The 22538-nt window shown below is 40.8% G+C and overlaps 1 protein-coding gene across 1 annotated transcript in view; it reads right to left on the bottom strand.

Annotated features, from left to right (window-relative positions):
• The window catches only part of GULP1 (GULP PTB domain containing engulfment adaptor 1), a 132877-nt gene that overhangs the window by 43710 nt on the left and 66629 nt on the right, over positions 1 to 22538 (bottom strand). The window contains exons 5-8 of the mRNA XM_065413677.1: positions 19778 to 19876; positions 13002 to 13139; positions 4873 to 4989; positions 4340 to 4432 (exon numbers count right to left, since the gene is read on the bottom strand). Of these exons, the coding sequence (XP_065269749.1) occupies positions 4340 to 4432; positions 4873 to 4989; positions 13002 to 13139; positions 19778 to 19876 (447 nt within the window). The remainder of the gene's footprint in view (positions 1 to 4339; positions 4433 to 4872; positions 4990 to 13001; positions 13140 to 19777; positions 19877 to 22538) is intronic.

Here is a 22538-nt window from a genome sequence, read left to right as displayed (position 1 = left end):
CAGCTAGTTTCTTCCTGTTTTTTTTTTAATGAAACAATTGACAGTCTGATCTTTGAAGTATTGCTAATTTAGATGTAGGACTTTTCATAAGGATATTTCCTAAGCATTTCTTAGTGTGGATTTAAATTATTTGATACTTAAAAATTTAAATATAATTTCACATTGTAAAACAAGAGGAAATAATTATGATACATGCTGTGAATTTCTATGAAGATTAGTAACCCCGAACAACTACAAACTCTTTGTGTTATTGAGTCATACTAGGAAATGCCTAATAATGTGTATTGAGAGCACATATCTATCATACTTCACTTATAGCATATAAAACACAGTAATCCATCTGCTATTTTAAATGTGAATGAACAAAACTAGATTTACATTTTTCTGACTGAATATAGTAATTCTTCTGGGTTACATCATTACAAGATTATATCCTTATGAAGTTCACTGCACAGATCTCAATGGGGAATGAGCAGAATTAACAAAAAGAAGCTGCATTTTTCACACTGATTATTAGAAGTGGTTAGCTGGCTATTGAGATGTGATAGTTTTTTGAGAAAGGTCCAGACTTTGAAATATATTTTGCCCAGAAAGTTAAATTTTCATCAAATTGGAAAAATGTGTCCGCTCATTAACAAGTAACACAAGAAAGGTCAGACATTTAAAAAACCAAAAAAAAACAAAAGCAAAAAAGAGGAAGCAGATTTCCCAGTGGTTAGAGCTATGAATTTAAAAATTCTCCTGTTAAAAAAGTGCATTAAAGTAATTTTAGCAAAATCCTGTGATTACTTTTTATTACTATTTTAAGTAACATCAGGAATTTTTTTCACAGAAATGTATAGAGAATATAAGAAAAGATACATTCATTCTACTTTTACTTTTGTAAAACATAGTAATTTAGATATCCTTGTTTGACTAAGCATAATTTAGCCTTAAACACATACCAGTCCACATCCTGCAAAGTTTTTAGTGCCTCTTCTAACTATAATATGCTCATCACAACTGAATGCTGCAGGACTTTGTCTGGCAAGGAGGAAGAAAAGGGATTGTAGCTCTTTGAGCCATGGGGGAACCAGAAGTTACTGGTTTAGGTGGGGACACTGAACCACCAGGCAGACCAGCTGGGGGGGAAGGGTATTTATATCCAGTGCCATCCAAATTGTACCCTCTCTCTTCATGAAGCAGCAGAGCCCTCTCTCCCACCCATGGGATCAGAGTAGGACCAAGTATTTTATGATCTACTGTGGACACTGTGCTAGTTGCCTTTTCTCTTTTAGAGCTGGGAAGGAATTTTTCCCTCACTGCCATACTGGCCCAGGTGCTGAGGATTGTTTTGCCTTCCCCACAGCAGTTCAGGGACCTGTTGAGTTAGGTAAGGAATTGAGGTCAAGATGTCACAAAGTAGGCAGGTGTCCAGTGCAGGTACTCATTGCAGGGGTGGTGGGGGAGGGAGGGGATCTGGTTTCCTAGGGAAGCTGGAAAAGGGAGTTGGGACTCTTAATGTCTAGTACAGGGGGGAAATAGCCCCCTTTTTCCAGACCCTCTAAACCCTTATGACGGGAGGGTGGAGAGGTCCCAGCAATGGGATGGGACCAGATTGGGAAGGGGAAGGGCTGATGGCAGCCCTCCCAAATAGATGGAAATGATTAAGAAAAGAATGGTGACCAGCGCTGTACAATTTATTGCTGGGTGATCCCAGATAAATTAAAAAGGTGCAGCCTTATTTAAACACATCCATTGAATCTTTTCTTTCTTCCTGTGTGTGGCTGGACAATGGGAATTGAGGTTTTGCAGGTTCCGTGATCACACTATCTTTGCAGATATTTTCCATTACTGAAACTTATTTAATTAACAGTTTATGTAAAGCACTGGTCTATTATATTTAACAATTTTTTTCTCATTCCATACCTCTCTCTTACATGTACCTGCTCATTTTATTATAGAGGTAATACAAACAGCTTTGGCCTAGTCAAATGACCTTCTGGGCATGCTGCAAAAACTATCTGTTTGATAGGATTTTGCGGGAAGGATAAAGTTATGTTATGAGGTAAGATATGAGAATGAGAAGTTTTCCTGGAGTATTTCTTTTTTATTGCTGATTAGCTGAGATACACTGTTATCTCTGTTTGATTATTTAAGGCTGCTGGCTGGCAGAATTAATTTATATATTAATATTTATGCTGCTGGGTAGTTCTTACTGTAATTCTAATTATTAGAACTTCTATATGGTAAGTCTTTCTTTTTAAATGTTCAATCTAAAGAAATAACAAAAATTAGAGTATGATTATATTTGAAACAACATTTTGGAGATGATTTTTTGAAAATATATGATTAGATATGTTATTCTTGTAATTAATGGGTATGAAATGTAAATGTGATATTAACATCTGTGTGTCTTATATTCACTAGCAAACAAAATAAAGAAAACAATGTGCAAAAATGCTTTAAACCAGTACTTTTAAGACTGTATTGCAGATTTCTTCACAGGCATTCCACCACACAAAATAACAGCTGTCCTAAGGTCAAATTCTGTTCTCAGAACCATGTGCCAGAAGTCACATTGAAATAATACACAGAAAGCATATGCACATTGCTACCACAATGCCAATAATAATAATACCCAATCAGTGAAGCGCATAATTTGGCCATTATACAATTGCAATTTACAATCTCATATGTTATTTGTACTGTTTAAGTATCAAGAGGCCCCATCAGGTACCTGGGTCCCATTGTGATCAACACTGGATGCACACATAATGAACACATGGTTCTTGGACCAAAAAGCTAAACAGGAAAATATTGTTTTTTTGTTTCTTTTATAAGAAGAATGTATCTATCACAGGGTTACTATAAAAGCTAATTTTGCTATTAGACAAATTGAATAATTAGGTTTACCAATAAAGGATCAACTCTTATAGGAAAAAATCCTGAATAAAGGTTGAGGATTTGGCCTGAGGGATTAGTGCTTCTGATTGAATGCATAGTAAGTCAGAAATCATATACAATTTACAGTTTTCACTGAGGGATTCATATAAGTCCCTATGAAAGAAAGACCTTCATATATACAATCATATCCATTCCGATCACATGTTACTATTACACTTGATGACATTATGGAGACAGACCTCCACAGAACTTCATTTCAGGATAGTGATAATACTGATAAAGTATCATTGCTATAATAAACAGACTCTGGGGGGCTTTGTGGATCAAAATGTAAACATTCACTTAAGGCTGATACCAGGCATAATGGAGTTTCAGGCCGGAAACAAGATGAAAAAAACCCACATTTCCAAAATATGTGGTAGGCCCAAATTTTAATTTAATTTACACAACTGTAAAAATTAAAGCAAATGCACTGTACAACGTGTGTATACTTCTGTAATACAAAACAATACTCTGACTTAAGAAAATAAAAAAATAAAAATTGGCAAATTATTTTTCTGCTTGGACACATATATAGACTCAAGGGATGTAATTCTATCCCAATTGACGTCAATAGGACCAGCATTTCATCAATTATATTTAGATGAAAAATTAGATACTTTTCATAAGGACTTGTATATGCACATCAACTGTTATTTTTTTACAGCTATGTAAATATATTTTGATACAATAAATTATAACTGCTTTAGAGCCATTAGGGTCAGTCTGCTAAACAACCTATACTTTTAATAGTTCACTAACTAGATATCTAAATCTGCCATTTAAAAATTCCATAAAAATCGATATCCACTGATTCTGAAGAAGGCAAAATATTTCCATGGATAATGGATTTTCATTCGCTTACAGTCAAAACTAGTAAGCCAATCTTTTAAGTACTTATTTGCATGAAAGATCATAATGGCTCTTGGGCTATGTGATTCTACTAGGGAATTTCAGAAGAACATAAAACTTGTTAAAACGAGAAGTAAGTTATAGACAAAACAGTAGATGTAAGTAACGATATGTTTGTGACAGAAAGTTATTAAGAAATCCTGAGTTACAAAGCGCAGGGTTGGCACACTGAACCAGATCCTTTGGACACAGGACTTTGCTCTTCATCCATAGGTAGTCTGCTTGTGTGTCTGAGAAAAATTAGTTTGCATATATACAGCAACATCAGGGCACAACAGGCTGAGTTAAGGAAGCATCATTTATTGAATATAACTTAATTTTCCTACAATTGTTGGTTTGTCACAATCTTACTGTTACTTAAATATAGGATTATAGTGTGTTAATTATAATAATCAGAAATAGTGTGAATACTGTATTTGTTATCAGAACACAAAGATGTTGTTAAATAATTTTAAGTTATACCAATCTTGGCTGGAAAACATAGTTGTATCCATGTACTTACTGGAGATGTATGTATTTGATTTATTCTTAACTGGTTCTCCAAATCTTGTACCTTATTTTTCAGTTCTATATTTTCAGTTTCTAGTTCTTGAATCTACAAAACAAACAAACATTGTAACAGCTACTGGGATACTCATCCTCTGATGTATCTAATTTTAGCTATAAATCATGAGTAACATTTTTATTTATTTATTTATTTATTTGAGATCTGCTCTTCTTAACACTATACGACAAACTAATTACCAAAAAGCTAGTAATTGTGTTTAATAATTGACCCAAATGCCTCATTTTATTTGAAAATGTAATAAATTTCTTAGCACTTGTGAATTTTCAGGATGATGGAAAGATGCACACTGTATTCTTTCATAAATTATTGTCCTCTTTTTTAGTGTTTCTGGAGTCTCTTAATAATCTTCTGTCCTTAGTACAGTATAGTATTGCAACTTATGCTCCAGCATACTTCACAGAAATTTGTAAAAAATTACAGTAGTATATAATTTTCATCAAGAGAAACAACAAATATGTATGACTTACTCTTTTCTGTAACCCTGCAATCTGTTTTCTTGTTTCAACATCTTTTCCTCCAGATTCCAGAAATTTCCTGTAAGCCAGGTCAAATGCTTGACCAATTGTTAAAGTTATCTCTTCAGCCTTTATACAAGTAAAATATTGGAATTAGCACGTTAAGAGTATCTTATACAGTGCTTTTCATTTCACAGGAGCACAAAACATATTACATAATTAGGGTCCTACCAATTTCACGGCCGTGAAAAATTTGTCACTGACTGTGAAATAAGCCCTTCCCTGTGAAATCTGATCTCCCCCTTGCTGCTGGGAGAACCCTAGTCAGGGGGCTCCTAGCTGCAAGTCCCGGCTGGACTGGGAGAGGACTTGTCCTTCCCCTGCACGGCCATTCTCACTTTCAGGAGGAGATCAGACCCACCTTGGAGTGCCTCCCCCTGCTGCAGGAAGCTCCAGGCCCGGAGGTTCTTGCAGCAGGAGGACACTTGTGGAGATGGGTCCGATATCCCCCTGCTCCTGGAGGTGCCCTAGCCAGGGAGCTCTTAGCTGTGAGTCCCTGCTGGGCTGGGGAGAGACAGGACTTGTCCTTCCCTTGCATGGTAGCTCTGAGGAGAGGGTATGGTGGGGAGATTAGACCTACTTCCGGGTACCTTTTGGGTTGGGACCCCCATGGTTACAACACTGTGAAATTTCAGGTGTAAATAGCTGAAATCATGAAATTGACCAATTTTAAATCTCTCTCCGTGAAATTGATCAAAATGGATCCCGAATTTGGTAGGGCCCTATACATAATGTACAATATACCTAGGTATTGCTTCACCCACCACTGAAATGAAGTCAGCTTTGAAAAGAAACATGGCAGCCAGGAGGATAACTGAAGAATAATTGATGCAAATAAACTACAGGGGAAACTGCTGTAGACAGAATGCAATTATCTATGTTGCAGTGTACATTATGCTACTTTAATATCTATAAACAATGTGCTTGGGTCTGTTTATGTTGCATTTTCATCTCTTGAAAGTGGCTGATGGCTGTAACTTTCTTTTGTTAAATAAATATTTTACTTTCATTGTTTTTAGTTAGGTTTCAAAAGTCTATATTACAAAAATAGGGTATCAATTTCCATAAGGTCGATATATCTATATATCGTATATCTGTGCTTAAGTATTGAAGACCACAAGTGCCAAACCAAACCAAATCTGTGGATGTCCAGGCAAATAAAATAGTTTCTCTCTTCATATTTGAGAACTGCATACATAATGTTTCAATTTCTTTTACATAGGAAAGATTTTACTTTGGATAACTTTTGCAGTGTCAAAAACCCAACAATACAATATATTAATTAATTGTTAATGTTTTTGGAAACTCAGTTAATCCCAGTAATCACCATTAAATGGTCAGCATTTGCTCAGTTTTCTCCTTGTACTTAGAACAGGAAAAACTGACATATATGTGGTGTGTTTGTTGGAAAACAGATTTTGTTTTGACAACCACTATAAAAACTGGATTTATGTCAACTGGATTAGACTATTGGTTTTCTTTGTCATTGAAAAGCAAAGAAAAACATGGGAAAATATCAAGGCAAGACTGAGATTTTAATTTTCAAAGCAAGTAAAGACTTACCCTTTCTGTAATACCAAATGACTGATACAGGTTTAATCATTTTATCTGCTGCAAATAACACAACAAAGTGACAGTTGCTCAGAATTACCATTACCAATCAGCTGCATGTGGACTATCTTAGAGAAAGACCATATTTACCACTAATTAAATAATGATACATTGGCATTTGGGAATATGCAATGCTGGCACTATGGGTACTTTCCAGGAAATCTGTGTAGATTGGAAGGGAAGGCACCAACTTGAATGAGCTTCTTTGGAAGCTGAAGGAACTAACGGACTGGAAAGAAGGAGGAGGCAAAACTCACTTGGGGGACCATGGGGTAGACAGAAGTGTCAGAGAAAGAGCAATAGTGAATGGGATGGGAAAGGTACTGTCAAGAATCAGGGCCTACAGCAGAGCCAGTCTCCAGGCAACTTAACGAGCGCAGCTAGCTTGTAGTAGGCTGTCTGATTGGCTACACTGCCTGACCCGTGGGAAGAGAGCCAGCAGATCAGCTCTTGAGCCCAGCAGCCGCAACAGTTTGGTAGCTGCTCAAAACATTCACCCATGGCTGTGATAGCTCCTGTGTTTGCTTGTTCCCAGCCTTGCTCTCATTTTGTTCCTAACCACCAGACTTGCCTCCCACTCCAGTTGCTAGGCACGACTGCCATGTCCCAATTTATGACAGTTTGAGCAGCCCAAAAAACCAGGGAACTAGAACTGATATGGTGAGCATGGATCCTACAAAGGCCAATATCTCTCTGATGGAAATAATTGGAGCCCTACAGATCTTGCAGGCCCAGGTTACCACTCTGAAGGCATAGAAGCCATGCTTTCAGTTCCAACCTCCGCTCCTCATGAGCCCAAACTCTCTCTGCCTGACAAGTTCAATGACAATCATCATGTTTCATGGGTTCCTAAATCAGTGTTGGCTCCTATTTCTGCTACGCCCACAGTTGTACCCCATTGACCAAGCCCAAGTGGGACTAATTATCAGCCTGCTTACCTGGGAGGCTCTGGTTTGGACATCTCTGCTCCTGGAAAAATCAAGCCTACTTCTGGGACAATTTAAAGACTTTATTTGAGCTATGGTGGTGATTTTCAATGACCCAAGTAATGAGCGTACAGCTGAAGCTGCACGTGAGGTTTTGCAGTAGGGATGCTGGCCAGTTGCTAAATATGCAGCAGAGTTCCGATGCTTGGTAGGAGACACCTAGTGGAACGAGGCCAGGCAGTGTTATCATTTCTGGCTCGGCCTAAATGGCAATATTAAAGATGAACTGACATAGGTGGAATCACCATCCTGCCTGGCTGCCTTACTCAACCTAGTCATCAAAATCGATGAATGCCACCGAGAAAAAAAGATGGTCCTCCTGGCTTCTGCCAGCCCTGCTGGCTCCAGCTCCATTCCCCCACCACCAGTCCCTTCTCCATTGCTTGAGCCCAAGCAAGTCAATCAGGTCCAGCCCTGCCTCTCTGACACAGAGAGGAATTGACACTGGGAATTGGACCTATGGGGATCAGGGCTGGGTTTGCGTCTTTCCCCTCACCCCAGCAGTCCATGCCTATTCTCATCCACCGGTACCTTGATGATGGCCAATCAGCAACCAACACATCTTCAACTCCCTTTCCAGCTCTGGCACCCTGTGATGCCTGAGACCAACCAAGAGTAGCTGGTGGATTCAGAGCCCCAGGCAATTTCATGGATCTGGAATTTGCCCAAGCACACAATATCTCCACCCAGCACAAGGACTCCCCCAAGTTAGCGAAGTCCACAGAGCTGTCATTCCTTTTGTGAGGACCAGATGGCTCCCTTAGAGTTAACTACCCCTTGAGGCTACCGAGAAGTCCTCCAGTTTGAGCTAATTCATTCACTGCATTCATCAGTTGACACTGGCATCCCCTGGCTCATCTCCCATGACCCGTGCACCTACTGGCACTCCGGCATGGTGTGCTTTGATCTCCCATTTTCCCAATAGTCCTGTTTCCTGAGAGCTAACTGGAGATCAGAAACCTTTTGTGGCTCACTTGGTCCTCCAAAGAATTCAGAGACATGAAGATAGGATGCAAAGGCGACCCCAACAATCACCATGACCACACTCAAAAGCTCCGTGGATTCCTGTTAAGTAGCAGCACTATATCGATGTGTTCAGCAATGCCCTACTGCCCCCTCGGAGCTACAACTGCCCCATCAACTTCTAGCCGAGTGCACAGGTTCCCATCGGGTACGTTTTCTCCCTCTCTGAACCTGAACTATAGGTATTTCGGAGCTATCTTGACTAAAACCTGCAGAAGGGGTTCATTTGTCCCACCACGTCCCCAGCAGGAACCCCAGTCTTCTTTGTGGTGAAGAAAGATGGCTCTTTCCAGCCTTGTGTGGACTACTGAGCTCTGAACAAGATTACACTCTGAAACTGGTACCTCTTACCGCTTATAAATGAGCTGTTTGAAAGACTCCGCTTTGCCAAGGTCTTCACAAAGTTGAACCTCCATGGAGCTTATAACCTGGTGAGGATCTAGCAAGGAGATGAATAGAAGACCATCTTTTGTACCAGGTATGGCCACTATAAATATTTGGTCATGCTGTTTGGGTGCTCCGGCAATCTTCCAGCATTTCATAAATGACATATTAGGGATATGCTGGACCAGTTTGTCATCATTTACCTGGATGAGATCCTCATTCTCTCTGGGCTCCACAATCATCACGTGCGCATTGTCTTGGAGAGACTCTGCCAAAACCACCTATGCATGAAGCTTGAGAAAAGCTTGATAAGATCACGGTGATGTATCTTTTCACCTGAGGAATATACCGGGAACCCACATAAAGTGGTGGAAATATCCAACTGGGCTGCAGCCAAGAAGGTACGCAGGGTTCAGCAATTCCTGGGGTTCGCTAATTTCTAAAAGCAATTCATTAAAGGATTCTCTAGCCTGGTTGCACCCATAACAGTGTTCTTGCACAAGGGGGCTCAGTTTCCCTGGTCCACGCAGGCTCAGACAGCCTTTGATCAACTAAAGAAAGCATTCCTCTCAGCACTCGTCCTGATTCATGCAGACCCATGAAACCATTTACAAATGCGCCCATACCATGAACCTACAATCAAAACCGCTAGGTCATCTCCAGCCTCTACCACACATCTGCATTCTTAGTATACTATATCAATGGATTTAATTGCAGAACTGTCATGCTTACAGGGATACACATTAATCCTGGTTGCACTGATCTGCTAACAAAGATGGCACACTTCATCCCAAACTGTACCTTTCCTACCACATTGGGACCCAGCTTCACTCTTCCTAGAAAATGTTTTCTGTTACAATGGGTTACTGACAGGCATTGTATGTCACCCGGGTCCCCGTTCATTTCCTGATTCTGGTGGGAATTTCTCAGATTGGCTGAGGTGAGAGATTCACTTATCACCCAAAGACCAATGGGCAAACAGAGAGAGTCAATCAAATCTTGGAGCAGTATCTTTATTGTTTTCTCAGTTACCACCAGGACGATTAGCCTTCCCTGATGTGCTACTCCAAATTTGAATATAACAATGCAATCTACACCTTGACCTGTTAATAATTAAACCACACTACCATAACTGAGGATACATTTTAGTTATGGAGGTCACGGATTCTGTGTTTTTAACGGACTTCCGTGACTTCTTTGGCTTCAGCTGTCAGTGGCTGTAGCTGGGGTTGGAGCCAGGTCTGTGCGCCCCCCTCCCATGGCTTGGGCCGGGGCTGTGCCCCCTCCCTTGGCGGTAGAGCTCAGGCTGTCAGTCCGCTCTCATGAGGCTCCAGCTGTCATTCCTCCCCCTGGTTATTTTTAGTAAAAGTCACAGACAGATCATGGGCTGCCATGCATTTTTGTTTATTGCTCGCCACCTGTCCATAACTTTTACTAAAAATAACTGTGAAAATTCTTAACCTTAACCATAACCCACTGATTCTTTCTAGATGAGCCAAAGTCCTACTATACTTTTATAGTACCTTTATAATTACATGAAAAGAACTTCATAGTCAATAGGTCATTTTTTCTTGGTCTGTAAGCACCCGTTGTATATAAAGGGGTGCCTATTATTATACATGTGTGTTGTAATGGACAAAATGACATAATTGTTAAGGGATACACATAAATGCATGGTAATTGATAAAATTAGTAACTGACAAAATGGACAAGGAGCATTTGGTACAGCGGATGTGTTCTGGAATCAATGTAACAGCAAACCATTAAGTTATGAATTGACTAATGTCCAAGTCATTAAGAGCTAAATATAGTTACAGACATTATTAACTTATTGATTAGATTAAGGTAAGAATATTCAAATAAGCAAAATGTCAGCAAAACCAACTCTGGGAAAAACATGAGGATTTTTCTGGGTTCTAAATATATATATAAAGGGTGATTTTAAGGAAGTTAATCAGAAGTGAACTGAAGTACACTGCCATCACTTCTCCATTACAGAGATTGATATGTATATTTCCTTTTTCTGCATAGTGCTGTATTAAATATTGCTTGATTGTCTTACTTAAATAAAATGTCAGCTGAGTTAGTTATTTGACATCATGTTTTATTGACTACAAACACATAACAGACCCAATATAGCCCCTTCTTTGCAAACTATGGCTTTCTCTCCCACTTTCACACATACTTACCCATAAGTTCCCCAGTGCCAGCCACTGTGGATTTAGCCCCAACATATATTGGGTGCACCAAGAGCTCATGGAACACTTGAAGCCTGCCAAAGAAGCCAATAAAACACATGGACCAAGACCATCAGGCCGTCCCCAATCTGGCCATAGGGACATGGTGTGGCTCTCTGCCCAGAACCTTAAATCAAACTACCCATTTGCCAAACTAGATTACCAATGCCTGGGCCCCTTCAAGATTATAGAATGGATAAACACAGTGACCTTCAGGTTACAGTTGCTTGAGTCCTCAAAGATCCACCTTTTCACCTCACACTTTTAAAGCCCTACACCTAGAACCTATCCCCAAACCGCTCCAACCTATAACCATTCTCGGACAGGAGGACGATTTGGTCCACTGAATCCTCAACTCAGCAAGTTAGGGGAAGGCTCCAGTACCTGGCGGACTGGGAAGATTACAGTCTGGAGTAGTGGTCTTGAGATTGGGCAGAGAACATGCACATTCTGGACGTATTGCAAGAGTTCCATCAGAAATACCCAGAGAAACTGGGCCCGGTTAGGAGGCATCCTCAAGTTGGGGGTATTGTCAGGTATCCTGCCCTGCAGAAGAGCCAGTCTCCAGGCAACCTAACAAGTGCAGCTGGCCTGTAGTAGGCTGTTATTGCCCACAGCTGCGATAACTCCTCTGCCTATTTCTTCCCAACCTTGCTCCCACCTTGTTTCAGTCCTGCTCCTGCCTTTGATGGTGGACCCAGCCTTTCCTCTGCCTTCCCCACTCCGGTTCTGACCCTCAAATCCAATTACTGACATCTGACTCTGGCCTCTGCTCTGAGCCTAGATGCCTTTTTCTGGCTATTGACTCCTGTACCAACCACTAGGCACAACTGCTCACATCCCAGTCTCTGAAAGGTACTAGCATAAAGAGACTAGCACTGAAAGGTACTAGCATAAAAAGACTATTGGGAGGGAATAAGAAATGCACCTGAGATTGAGAAGAGATCAGTGTTTATTGCTGCCCTCCCTAAAAGAAGAGAGAAAGGAAGACAGACAAGAAGATACAAGCGAACAGAAATGTACAGTGAGTATACACATTGTTACTGGTATTGGCACTGTACTATTGCAGATGAATGACAAGATCACCAAACAATCTATAAGCAGTAAGGCAAAAGATTATATAACTGCATCTAATGCTATAGAGGAAAACATCCCTTGTCATTCCTCATAAGAATAAGTGCATTAGCACCAATGTCCTAGTTAAATTCCATTAGGCATTTATTTTCTGCCTATGTAAACTCCTACTGTTTCAGCTGGATACAGTATTCTTCTCTTCCTGTCCTAAACTATTCTTGAACGTAACTGCATTGCTGAACAGTTGCCATGTTGCACCCCAGAAGTGACTGCATTTCAGTGGTTGGTGAAGTGATTCTTCTAGTGGTGTATCAGCACATGGGTGACCTAGCAGAGGGGAGGACGCCAACTGTGCAAATCCCATAAGGATATATGTGTGTACTGGCTACTTCACACAGTGTGCTGCAGTAACCTCCACATGGCAGCTTTGCAACATTCCAGAGCCTGGAGGGAAAGGGATCCTCTCCCCACCTTGTGTATCAGCCTGGTGCTTGGCCCAGGTAGTGAGGCTGGGTACTGGGAAGGAGATTTGCCTCAAGAAAGAACATTGTGACCTTAGGTGAAAGAGTATTAACAAAATGTTTAATTTAAATCTGTAATAAACACAAGTACAATTTTAAAGGCAACATCTTGACATGAAACAATACATCAAGCTGTCCCTATATAAGGGGCTACCTAGCTGCTCGTTTTATCCTCTTCCTAGTACTAATTTCAACACAGGCCATTTGAGATGCCAAAATCATTGTAAAACATCTGACATACTTACACACTTTTCACTGTCAAATACATAGCACAAGTGTTTATTTGACTCAGAATCTTTGCATATGAAGGTAAATATCCTCTTGTCAGTTTTATCATCAGCACAGAATGATATCCTATGAAGCTGGCAATTGTGCTGGACTTCCTGCAAACGACAATAGAATGATCACATTTGATGAGTTAATTTTTTAGTATTTTATTCAGAAAATTAATACTTTACACACCTTGTTATAAAGGAACAAGTTATAGTAATATGATGTTTACTTTATTGTGACAAATTTATTGTGACCTTTCCCTCTTTTTAGGAAATGATATTGCATCATTCAATGTGCATGTAGTTACAAGGGAAGGCCCCTGCCCTGCAATGAGCTTTGTTCAGATGGACCTGTGCACCTGTGTGGAACTCGTTGCAGGACAGCTACCTAATTTTATCAATTAAACCTTTATTGCAGTTTGAAGAATTCAAAATTTGTTTAAACTGTTAGTGATCATTCTAGCTAATACTGACTGCATCTGAGGGCTGGTCTTCACTATGGGGAGATAGACGCTGCTGCAATCGATGCAGCAGGGATTGATTTAGCAGGTCTAGTGAAGACCTGCTAAATCGATGGCAGAGTGCTCTCTGGTTGACCCTGATACAGTAACTCCCCACTTAACGTCCTCTCGCTTAACGTTGTTTCTATCTTACGTCCCCGCTCAATTACAGAACATGCTCCATTTAAAGTTGTGCAATGCTTCGCTATAACGTCGTTTGGCTGCCTGCTTTGTCCACAGCTGGCAGCCCCCCTATGAGCTCCCATCCGCCCCTGCCCCGGTGTTCAGGAGGGAGGGGGGAGGAGTGAGGACTCGGCGCGCAGGCTCCCCCTCCCTCCCCTGCCTCCCGAATGCCGCAAACCAGCTGATTGCTGCGGGCAGGAGGCAGGGGAGGGAGGGGGAAGGCTGCGCGCCGAATCCTTGCTCCTTCCCCCTCCTTCCTGCCCCCTGAACGTCGCAAGCCAGCTGATTGGCAAGGGCAGGAGGAAGGGGGGAGGAGCGAGGACGCGCCACGTCTCCCACCTCCCTCCCCTGCCTCCTGCCCATGGCAATCAGCTGGCTTGCGGTGTTCAGGAGGCAGGGGAGGGAGGGGGAGCCTGCGTGCCGTGTCCGCGCTCCTCCCCTCTCCCTCCTGAATGCTACAAGACAGCTGATTGCCGCAGGCAGGAGGCAGGGGAAGGAGGGGGGAGGAACGAGGACACGGCATGTGGAGTAAAGGGGGAGGAGGGGGGAAAGAAGAGGAGGGTTAAGAGTGGGGGTTTGGGGGAAGGGGTGGAGTGGGCGGGCCGAGGGTTGAGCCCCCCGCCCCTGGTGCTTGCAGAGTAGGGGAAGCTGCTGCTGCTGCGCAACCTGCTTCTCCTAGCCTACAGCACCTTCAGCCTCCTTGCCTGCCTCATTGTCTCCAGTGCCAGTGGGCTGTGCCTGTGTGGGGTAAGGCAAGAGCACCTCCCAACTATAATACTGTACTGTACTGTATGGCAAAAAAAAAAATTCCCTGGAACCTAACCCCACCATTTACATTCATTCTTATGGGGAAACTGGATTCGCTTAACATCGTTTCACTTAAAATCGCATTTTTCAGGAACATAACTACAACGTTAAGTGAGGAGTTACTGTACTCCAGTTCTCCGAGAAGAGTAAGGGAAGTCGACCAGAGAGCGTCTCCTGTCGACGCAGGGCAGTGAAGACACCAGGGTAAATCGACATAAGCTACGGCGACTCCAGCTACGTTATTCACACAGCTGGCGTGGCGTAACTTAGGTCGACTTACCCCCTGGTGAAGATAAGCCCTCAATCTCCTAAGAAACAAACCTTAAAAAGCAGAATCTGCAAGACAAAAAAGGCTTACAAATGAGAACAGATAAAGACAGCTGGAATTATTTAGCCCTGAGAGAAGTAACTAAGCATTTAGATTAGGTAAAGGTTATTGTAAAATTGGGTATTGGAAAACAGCAATAAAATTCATTCATGGTATAGATGGTTACTAATGTTTATTTCTAGTGTAAAAGTGGAAAATCAAAACCAGCATCTTAAACCTATAACTCAAGAGGGGAAAAAAAACCATACTAGTAACTATCAGACGAGACAAGACAAAAGAACAAGAGTGTACACATGTGCCTAAGAAATATCAGTGTAGAACTTTTAGGTTTGTAACAAATGTGATAAATCATGTGCCTAGGAGAGTTGTTGTTTTGAATGTCAGACCAGAACATAATAACCCAAGGATTTAATATGTTTGGGAGAAGAGTTAAAACACACAAAACACAGGGCATTTGGGACACTTTTTGTGAGAACTAGTTAGTTAAGAACTTGAACACAGAGCTTTTTGTTGGAGTTCTGATGTGCTATTCCTGAGAGTTATAAGTTGTGTTTTGCTTTTTCAGTTTAATATTTCTGCTCAGGAGTGTGTCTACTGTAATTATGCTTTGATATGACAATTAATATCTCACCCAGCAAAAAAGTAATCTGATTATGGAGTCCAGACCTTCTTGACACCTAAAAGCCAGGAGAGATTTAATTTGGAGTAGTACTGAGAGGAAACTCCCTACATGCTTGTAGTGTGTGTGTCATGGCAGAACCATTCTAATCCACTATTCTATTGTTAATATCAAAGAAAACAATTTCTACAGAAACTATGGCTTTTCTTATAGAATGCATTTTGTAATTCTAAATGTTTCTGTTGGCAACAAATAGGGTGTTTTGCAAATTCCTTCATGTGGTTTCTATGAAAAAAGGCACAAATCCAAATCCTTCCTCTATACACAAGTACACTCATGTTCTGTCAACTCAAGACATATATTTTAAAGCACACACAAGTTATACTGTGACAAGGGCATGGCTTCACTTCTGTCTTCTTTCCCGGAGAAACTGAGCAGACTCCACCAGGTGTACACTCAGTGACCTTTCATTTTAAGTTCCATCCACCAAAATTATTACAGTCCCTGTGGGACAGTCGGTTTACAATATTCACAGTGCATTTGGCCCAATCCTCAGGACCTGAGGGGAACAGAGGTCTCGCATCTCTAAGACCTCTGTGTGGCTGAGCTCAGCTAGCCCTGTTCCTCTCTCTCACCCCCTCTTGGCACTTCCTTCCTGTGCCTCTTTATCAGACCTGGGCTGATGGGCTAATTGAATCTTTATCCCACCCAGCCCACCAGCCTGATTAGATAATTACCCCAATCAGCTTCCCTGGGAAACTAATTAGCATCTAAGTGAGCAGAGTACATGCTCTCCCGCACTCTCTGCACCTTCCCTCCCTGTACTCTGTCACATACATTTAAAATGAGAAGTGTGACCATGTGAACCATTGTTTTTGATGAATGGGACTAAAAAAAACCCAAACTACTGCCTAATATTTTCTTATGGCCTAACTGCTTAAAAGGTGGCAATGAGAGTGTTCTTAATTTTTGAGAGCCTGGCAAAATTACAGAAATAAAAAGAATATTTGAGATTCTAGTATTTTATTTTTCTCAATAACCGTCCTGGTGTTTTATTTCATTTGGCCAGTAGCATGGGAAAGCAGTACCAGCTATGAAGGGAACTATTGCAGTTGATATGTGAGCTATTATCTACTTTAAAAATTGTGGATTCCTGTGCAGAGATTACAGATTGCTGTAATCTCAGCAGAGGGGCAGTCAGCATCTCCAAGAATCAAGCCTCAAATAATTTGCTTAGGGCCACAGACCAACAGCAGAACCAAGATTATAACACAGGATTTAAGTCTTTCAAACATTTCTCCATGTTTTCAATCTCTCTCTCTCTGTCTCATGTTCCCTGTTCCCAGTCTCTACACTCTCTCCACATCCATCCTCCTGCCCCTTGTCCCCTAATAAAATGTCTCTCACACACTGAACCTCTATCTCTCCTGCAGCTTGTCAAAAAAACCACACATGTTAAAACTATTTTTCTCATTTACCTCCTGGCCAAAAATCTTAGTCACATTCTTTTCCATCCATGCTGCTTGCGCTCTCTTCACCACATCCCCTAGGTTCTCCCTCTCCTTCCAAACTGGTCACATTCCCATCTGTTTTCTCTCCCCCATCAAAAGGCTCTCTCCCCTTCCTATCTCCCGCATCTTCCCTATGCTCTCGGTTCTCTTCCTCTCCCCTACATCCCAAGACACTCTCCACACCCCTTCCCTCTTGGCTTTCTCCCGTTCTTCACCCTCTCCACAAAGCTTGTTCAGCTCTCCAAGCTTTACCTTATACTCTCTCCATCCACCTCTTTAACAATAGATTGTGTTTCCTCATGTTCCCAGTGCCACCTCAGTATGCAGCACAGGGCCGAGCCGCCGCTTCCAGCAGCTCCCATTGGCCTGGAGCAGCGAACCGCGGCCAGTGGGAGCCGTGATTGGCTGAACCTGAGGACGCGGCAGATACACAAACTGGCCTGCCCGCCAGGGGCTTTCCCTGCACAAGCGGCAGAACAAGTTTGGGAACCACGGTTCTAGGGGAAGAGGCAATTCTGTGCAGTGACTGCCAGCTCCCCTCAGCACCCCATTTAGGAAAGGAGGAAGCAATTCTTCCTTGTGTTTAGGGAGATGGGCTACAGTGGGAAGAAGAAAAGCTCTTTTATGTTTCCTCTTCAACTTTTGGGTCAGTAAATTAGAGGGGGGCAGCACCCAGGGAAGAAAAGGTTGAGGGGACTGAGCTAGGCACTACCATATTCTAAACATGGTTCTGTAACTGATTTCCCTGGGCAAGTTATTCTCAGCCTGACAGCAAGTGGGAGCCAGGAAGTCCTGTGTTATAATCTTGTTTCTGTTGTTGCTGTGTGGTCTGAGCAAGTGATTTGGGGCTTCTGTGAGATTCTGAGGGCCTCCTTCCTCATGGGCTTGGCATCTTCCCAACCCCTCTGTTTTCCCACTTTTAAAGTCAAGGTTTGTTCAACACTGTATAACTCTTACACTATTTGGACCAGGGGACATCTTTTGTGTTTGCACAGAACCTCCCAAAATGGAGATCTGATCTATGATTGGGGCTCCCAGGCGCTACCACAATTAAAAGTAATAATAATATTAACAACATGCAAAACAGTTCGGGGGGAAAAAAGATTCCTTCAGCTACTATGACTCACTGTGGTCAGTAAGCTAATTAAAATGAATGATTCCCAACAAAAACAAAAAGAGAAAAAAGCGATTGTTATAACATCTGAAAAATATATCCATAAACATCTATAAAAAAATCGCTCCACACTGATTAAAAGTGAGTTCAACTATTTGTACATGTAATACAAAGGAATAATGTGTTTGTGTTGGAATAAGCTATTTATCCTCTGTTTACAGAAAACACAATAAATATGTTCCTTTTGATATTGTCATAACACTGCGTGTATTTTAAATCTGCTTTTGCTGAATTGCAAATGAGGGCTTCATTCATGTGTAATTTTGTAGTGTTAAGAAAACAAAGAAAAAAGAGGAACAAAAACTGCTCCTAGTTGATTTCTATTAAAACTTGTTATACAACATTTTCGAGAGTTTAAAATGTCTTGTTCCCTTAGTAATTTGTGTCCCACAATTTTCTATAAAGCGCCTTATATTTCTTTCTGCAAGAGATTAACATTTTTTGGCATTTGTTATTTTTAAAATGGCTGTAGCTAGGACAAGGATTTGAAACCACTTTTCATCCCACAATGCCACAAGGAGGATACAGAACTACAATGAAGTCAACTTAGAGTTGCTGGAGGTTTTCTGCCTACCAACTTTTCACCCACTGTCACTTAAAGGGTCTCAAGCAGAAAGGTTTGCAAGTAGAAATGTCCTTGAATTAAATTTGGCTTATCTCCAACTACAATATTATACTGAATTGCAATATTCATCATAAAAATAATAATACAATACACAGCAATGTATAGTGTTCATTGCAATTCAAAAATTAATACATGTATAAGAGTTTAGTAATTATAGAATGTTGAAAATTATTGAATAACTAGACCTACAATACTTTTAAGATCTGTTTATGGGCCTTTACGTCATTATTCCTCTTTGAATTCAAGGGAAGATTTTTTGTTTAGTTTTGATTTTTTTCTGTAAGTCAAATTACATTTTCAACCAGAATAGGGAGACAATGAACTACAATACTGTAGAAATGACCACAGTTGAGGCCATATTTCACCAAATCAGTTGCTGCCATTGTTTCGAAGCCATATCTATAGCACAACTGGAATTTCAAAGCCTTCTGGGGGGTGGGGGGGGGGGGGCGGGAACCCAGAAAAACAAGTAGCCCTTCCAAAATAGTGGAAGAGAAGTCTCACAGCAAATATAAATGGCTTATAAAGTCAGCTACAAAAGTAGATCTGCAACACTAGTACATATTTAGTTATCCCCATTAAATAGTCAACATCTGCCAGCGCATAACTCATAGTTGCCACAGCTATTTTTTATTCCACATGCTCTCAAACCGGAGGACACAGGAGGATTGGAAACAGGTGTCAGAGGGTCGTGGCCACTCTGTCCTTCTTGTATGGTTATATGGAAAGTCAGTCCCAGTGTAGTTCTGTTACAGAAATGTGAGCATCCGTATGTATTCTATATTTAGAAAACCTGTGTTATCTCATATACTTCTGTGTGGTAAATGTTGACAAAAATGATTATTTATAGTAACTAGCATAGGCATTTTTACAGTTGTTCCATAAGTAGGGAGTTTTTCACTACAAGAAATTATTAGAAGAGTGGTTTATAAAATAGAATTTCTAAATCAATGTTGAATTAACTACTGGTGTAACAAACAATTATGAAGTTAAGTTTCTTACCTTTGTTTTTGGATCTAGAATTTTTACACCATAAATTGAGATTTGTAATTCAACTTTCGGGGTTTTCTGGCCTTCAGATTTCTTGATATGTCTTGCAAACTGTAAGAAGGGGAGCAGAGATGCAATCACTATACCATGTTACCAGTTGTCCAGTTTAAAATGGCACTGGGTTGTTAATTACTGATCAGTCCCTCATCATATTAGTTGGTAAGTTCCATACTAATACAATTTTAGTTTAAAAAATACTCATAGACGTAGATGTCCTCTTTCAATTGCAGCAGCCAGGACTGTGATAATCTTTGGCAAGACCCTTTTAAAGCTGGCTTGTAACAGGATGGCCACAGCAAACTCACTGAGAAAAGCCGATCTACTTAGCTTCCTGCCAATTGTCTAAAAAAAAAAAAAAACCCAACAGATAGTTTAAATAACTTCCTTTTGCCTCCTATGTGTGTCCTGCACACAGTTTGTGAAGTATAGGCATGCTTACTCCTATTCTCTGAGTCACCACTGCTGTATTTATACATCTAGCATGTAACTCTCCGAGGCCTTTCACCTTGTGCAGTCTCCACCTGTACAAAGTGGGTGTAAAATGCTGTCATTGCAATGTGGTAGCAACTTACACTCACACTGCAGGTTTAAGGCAGTGCAGAACCACATCATTAAACTTCCTATGTCCTGATTCATTGTCCAGGTAACATATTTCACAAATCTCTTGTTAAGAACAGTTTGATGAAGATCGCTACCATTCCCTCTAAACTAGAGCTGCTCAGAAAATGTTTTTTTTTCCCCCAAAGAAATTTTTGACAAAAAAAAATTGTTTTCATTGAAAAATAAAAACCTGAAAACCAAAAGATTTTCATGTTTTGGCCCAAACGCTTTTGGAATTTCAATGAAAACTCAAAAATTTCCACAGAAAATGGTTTCCTCCAAAAACGGTCAGTTTTCCATAAAAAAAATTGTCATTACATTTTTCATGCAGCCATATTCCCAGTTCATTACAGAGCCTGCAGGCTATCACTGTCCTTGTTAAAACAGGCATTTCATTCATATTGATTTTTTTCTAAGCCTTTATTAAAGCTTATGATATTTTCTATTTCATTCCCACATTTTCTTATTTATCCTCTTTCCTCCCTTTCACTGCTTTTTTCCTTATATTCAGTTTAACGTCTTTTTATATTGTAAAACTTCAGGAGCAGGTGTTGTCTCTTATTATATATTTGTACAACACATAGCACAATGGGTCCCTGGCCCCAGCTGGCTCATCCTATGGCAATACAAATAAAACAAAATTATAATAAACTAACTTAACTGACCTGCTGGGTAATTGCCACGGCACCCCCATGTGGCATAAGGTTCACATAGCCAGCATCGGTCCACCACCCATTGCAGCCTCCCAGAATTGGGGTTGTGGATTGAGGATATTTGCACTGCAGTCATTCCTGGCTCCTGGAATGGCACTTTGGAGGCCATTGCAAGTGGTGCAACTTAGAGCACTTTTCCCATCTTTGTGTCCCATCCTTACCCATCCCGAAAGCATCACAGGGTTCCAAAGGATTGATCCTGGTGCAAATATTCTTTTCCAAATATCTACCCCTTTATTTTTCTTCCCTCTATCTCTCTCCATTGGTTCCACTATTTCCTTCAACAGCCTGTGCCTAGAAAAGGCCACGTAGCTCAAATGTCCTTACAAACTCTATTTTTCTACCATCAGCATGTATTCAACACTCCCCCACCCCCGTTTGCAGCCTACACACTAATAAAATTCTTTAAGAGGGTAAACATGTGCAGCCTCATATTAGCATCAAAACAGAAAGTGGGAAGAAATACTGGGAACTCGGAGAAGAACATGTCGACAGATTGATCCTTGGAGCTGAGATTGGCAAGGATCATAGGGTTAGAACATAAAGTTAAATTGAATCACAACATGGCTTGGGAATGAACACAGTGGGCCAACTTCACAGGCTCTTGTTTAGTTTTTACCTAATCCTCACTTGGGCAAAACAACAGATTTTAGCTCAATATCATGAACAGAAGCCCAGATGAACAGAATCAGATCTTAAATAACTGTAAAGGGCTGAATGAAATTTGAATTAAATAAGTGAAAATTTTTAACTTTCCTTTTTACGTAGTTTTTGGAATGGACATTTACTATGTCCTTAGCTGTATGTAACTTTTTAAGGGGAAACCACAACACATATACACCTCTACCCCTATATAACGCGACCTGATATAACACAAATTTGGATATAACGCAGTAAAGCAGTGCTCCGGCGGAGTGGGGCTGCGCACTCCGGCGAATCGAAGCAAGTTCAATATAACGCGGTTTGACCTATAACATGGTAAGATTTTTTGGCTCCCGAGGACAGCGTTATATCGGGGTAAAGGTGGATTTAAACTGATTTTCTCTGGTTTCATTTAACTCAAAGCCTCCTCTTCCTCCCCCCCCCCCCCCCGCAACACTGTATATATGCATGTATTTCATTAATTTCACAACAGTGTTTGGGAAAATTGCCTTCTTGTTTGGAATTATTAAGTTACATTTGAAATGCTTATGCATTAAGTATTAGCAAACTGCAATCGGAGGGTTAATCAGGAACAGAACTGTATGAGGACAAAAACATACATCTTAGAATCTGCATGGATGATCTACTTAGAGAAGTACCAGATTATACAATGATTAAAGAAAATCAAATGCCAAATCAAAGTGATGTAATTTTACTTAACATTTATATTTCATTTTATGGATTTAATTGTATTCCCT

This window comes from Emys orbicularis, chromosome 11, assembly GCF_028017835.1.
Source record: "Emys orbicularis isolate rEmyOrb1 chromosome 11, rEmyOrb1.hap1, whole genome shotgun sequence".
Lineage (NCBI taxonomy): Eukaryota > Metazoa > Chordata > Testudines > Emydidae > Emys > Emys orbicularis.
This window is presented reverse-complemented; position numbering and strand designations above follow the sequence as displayed.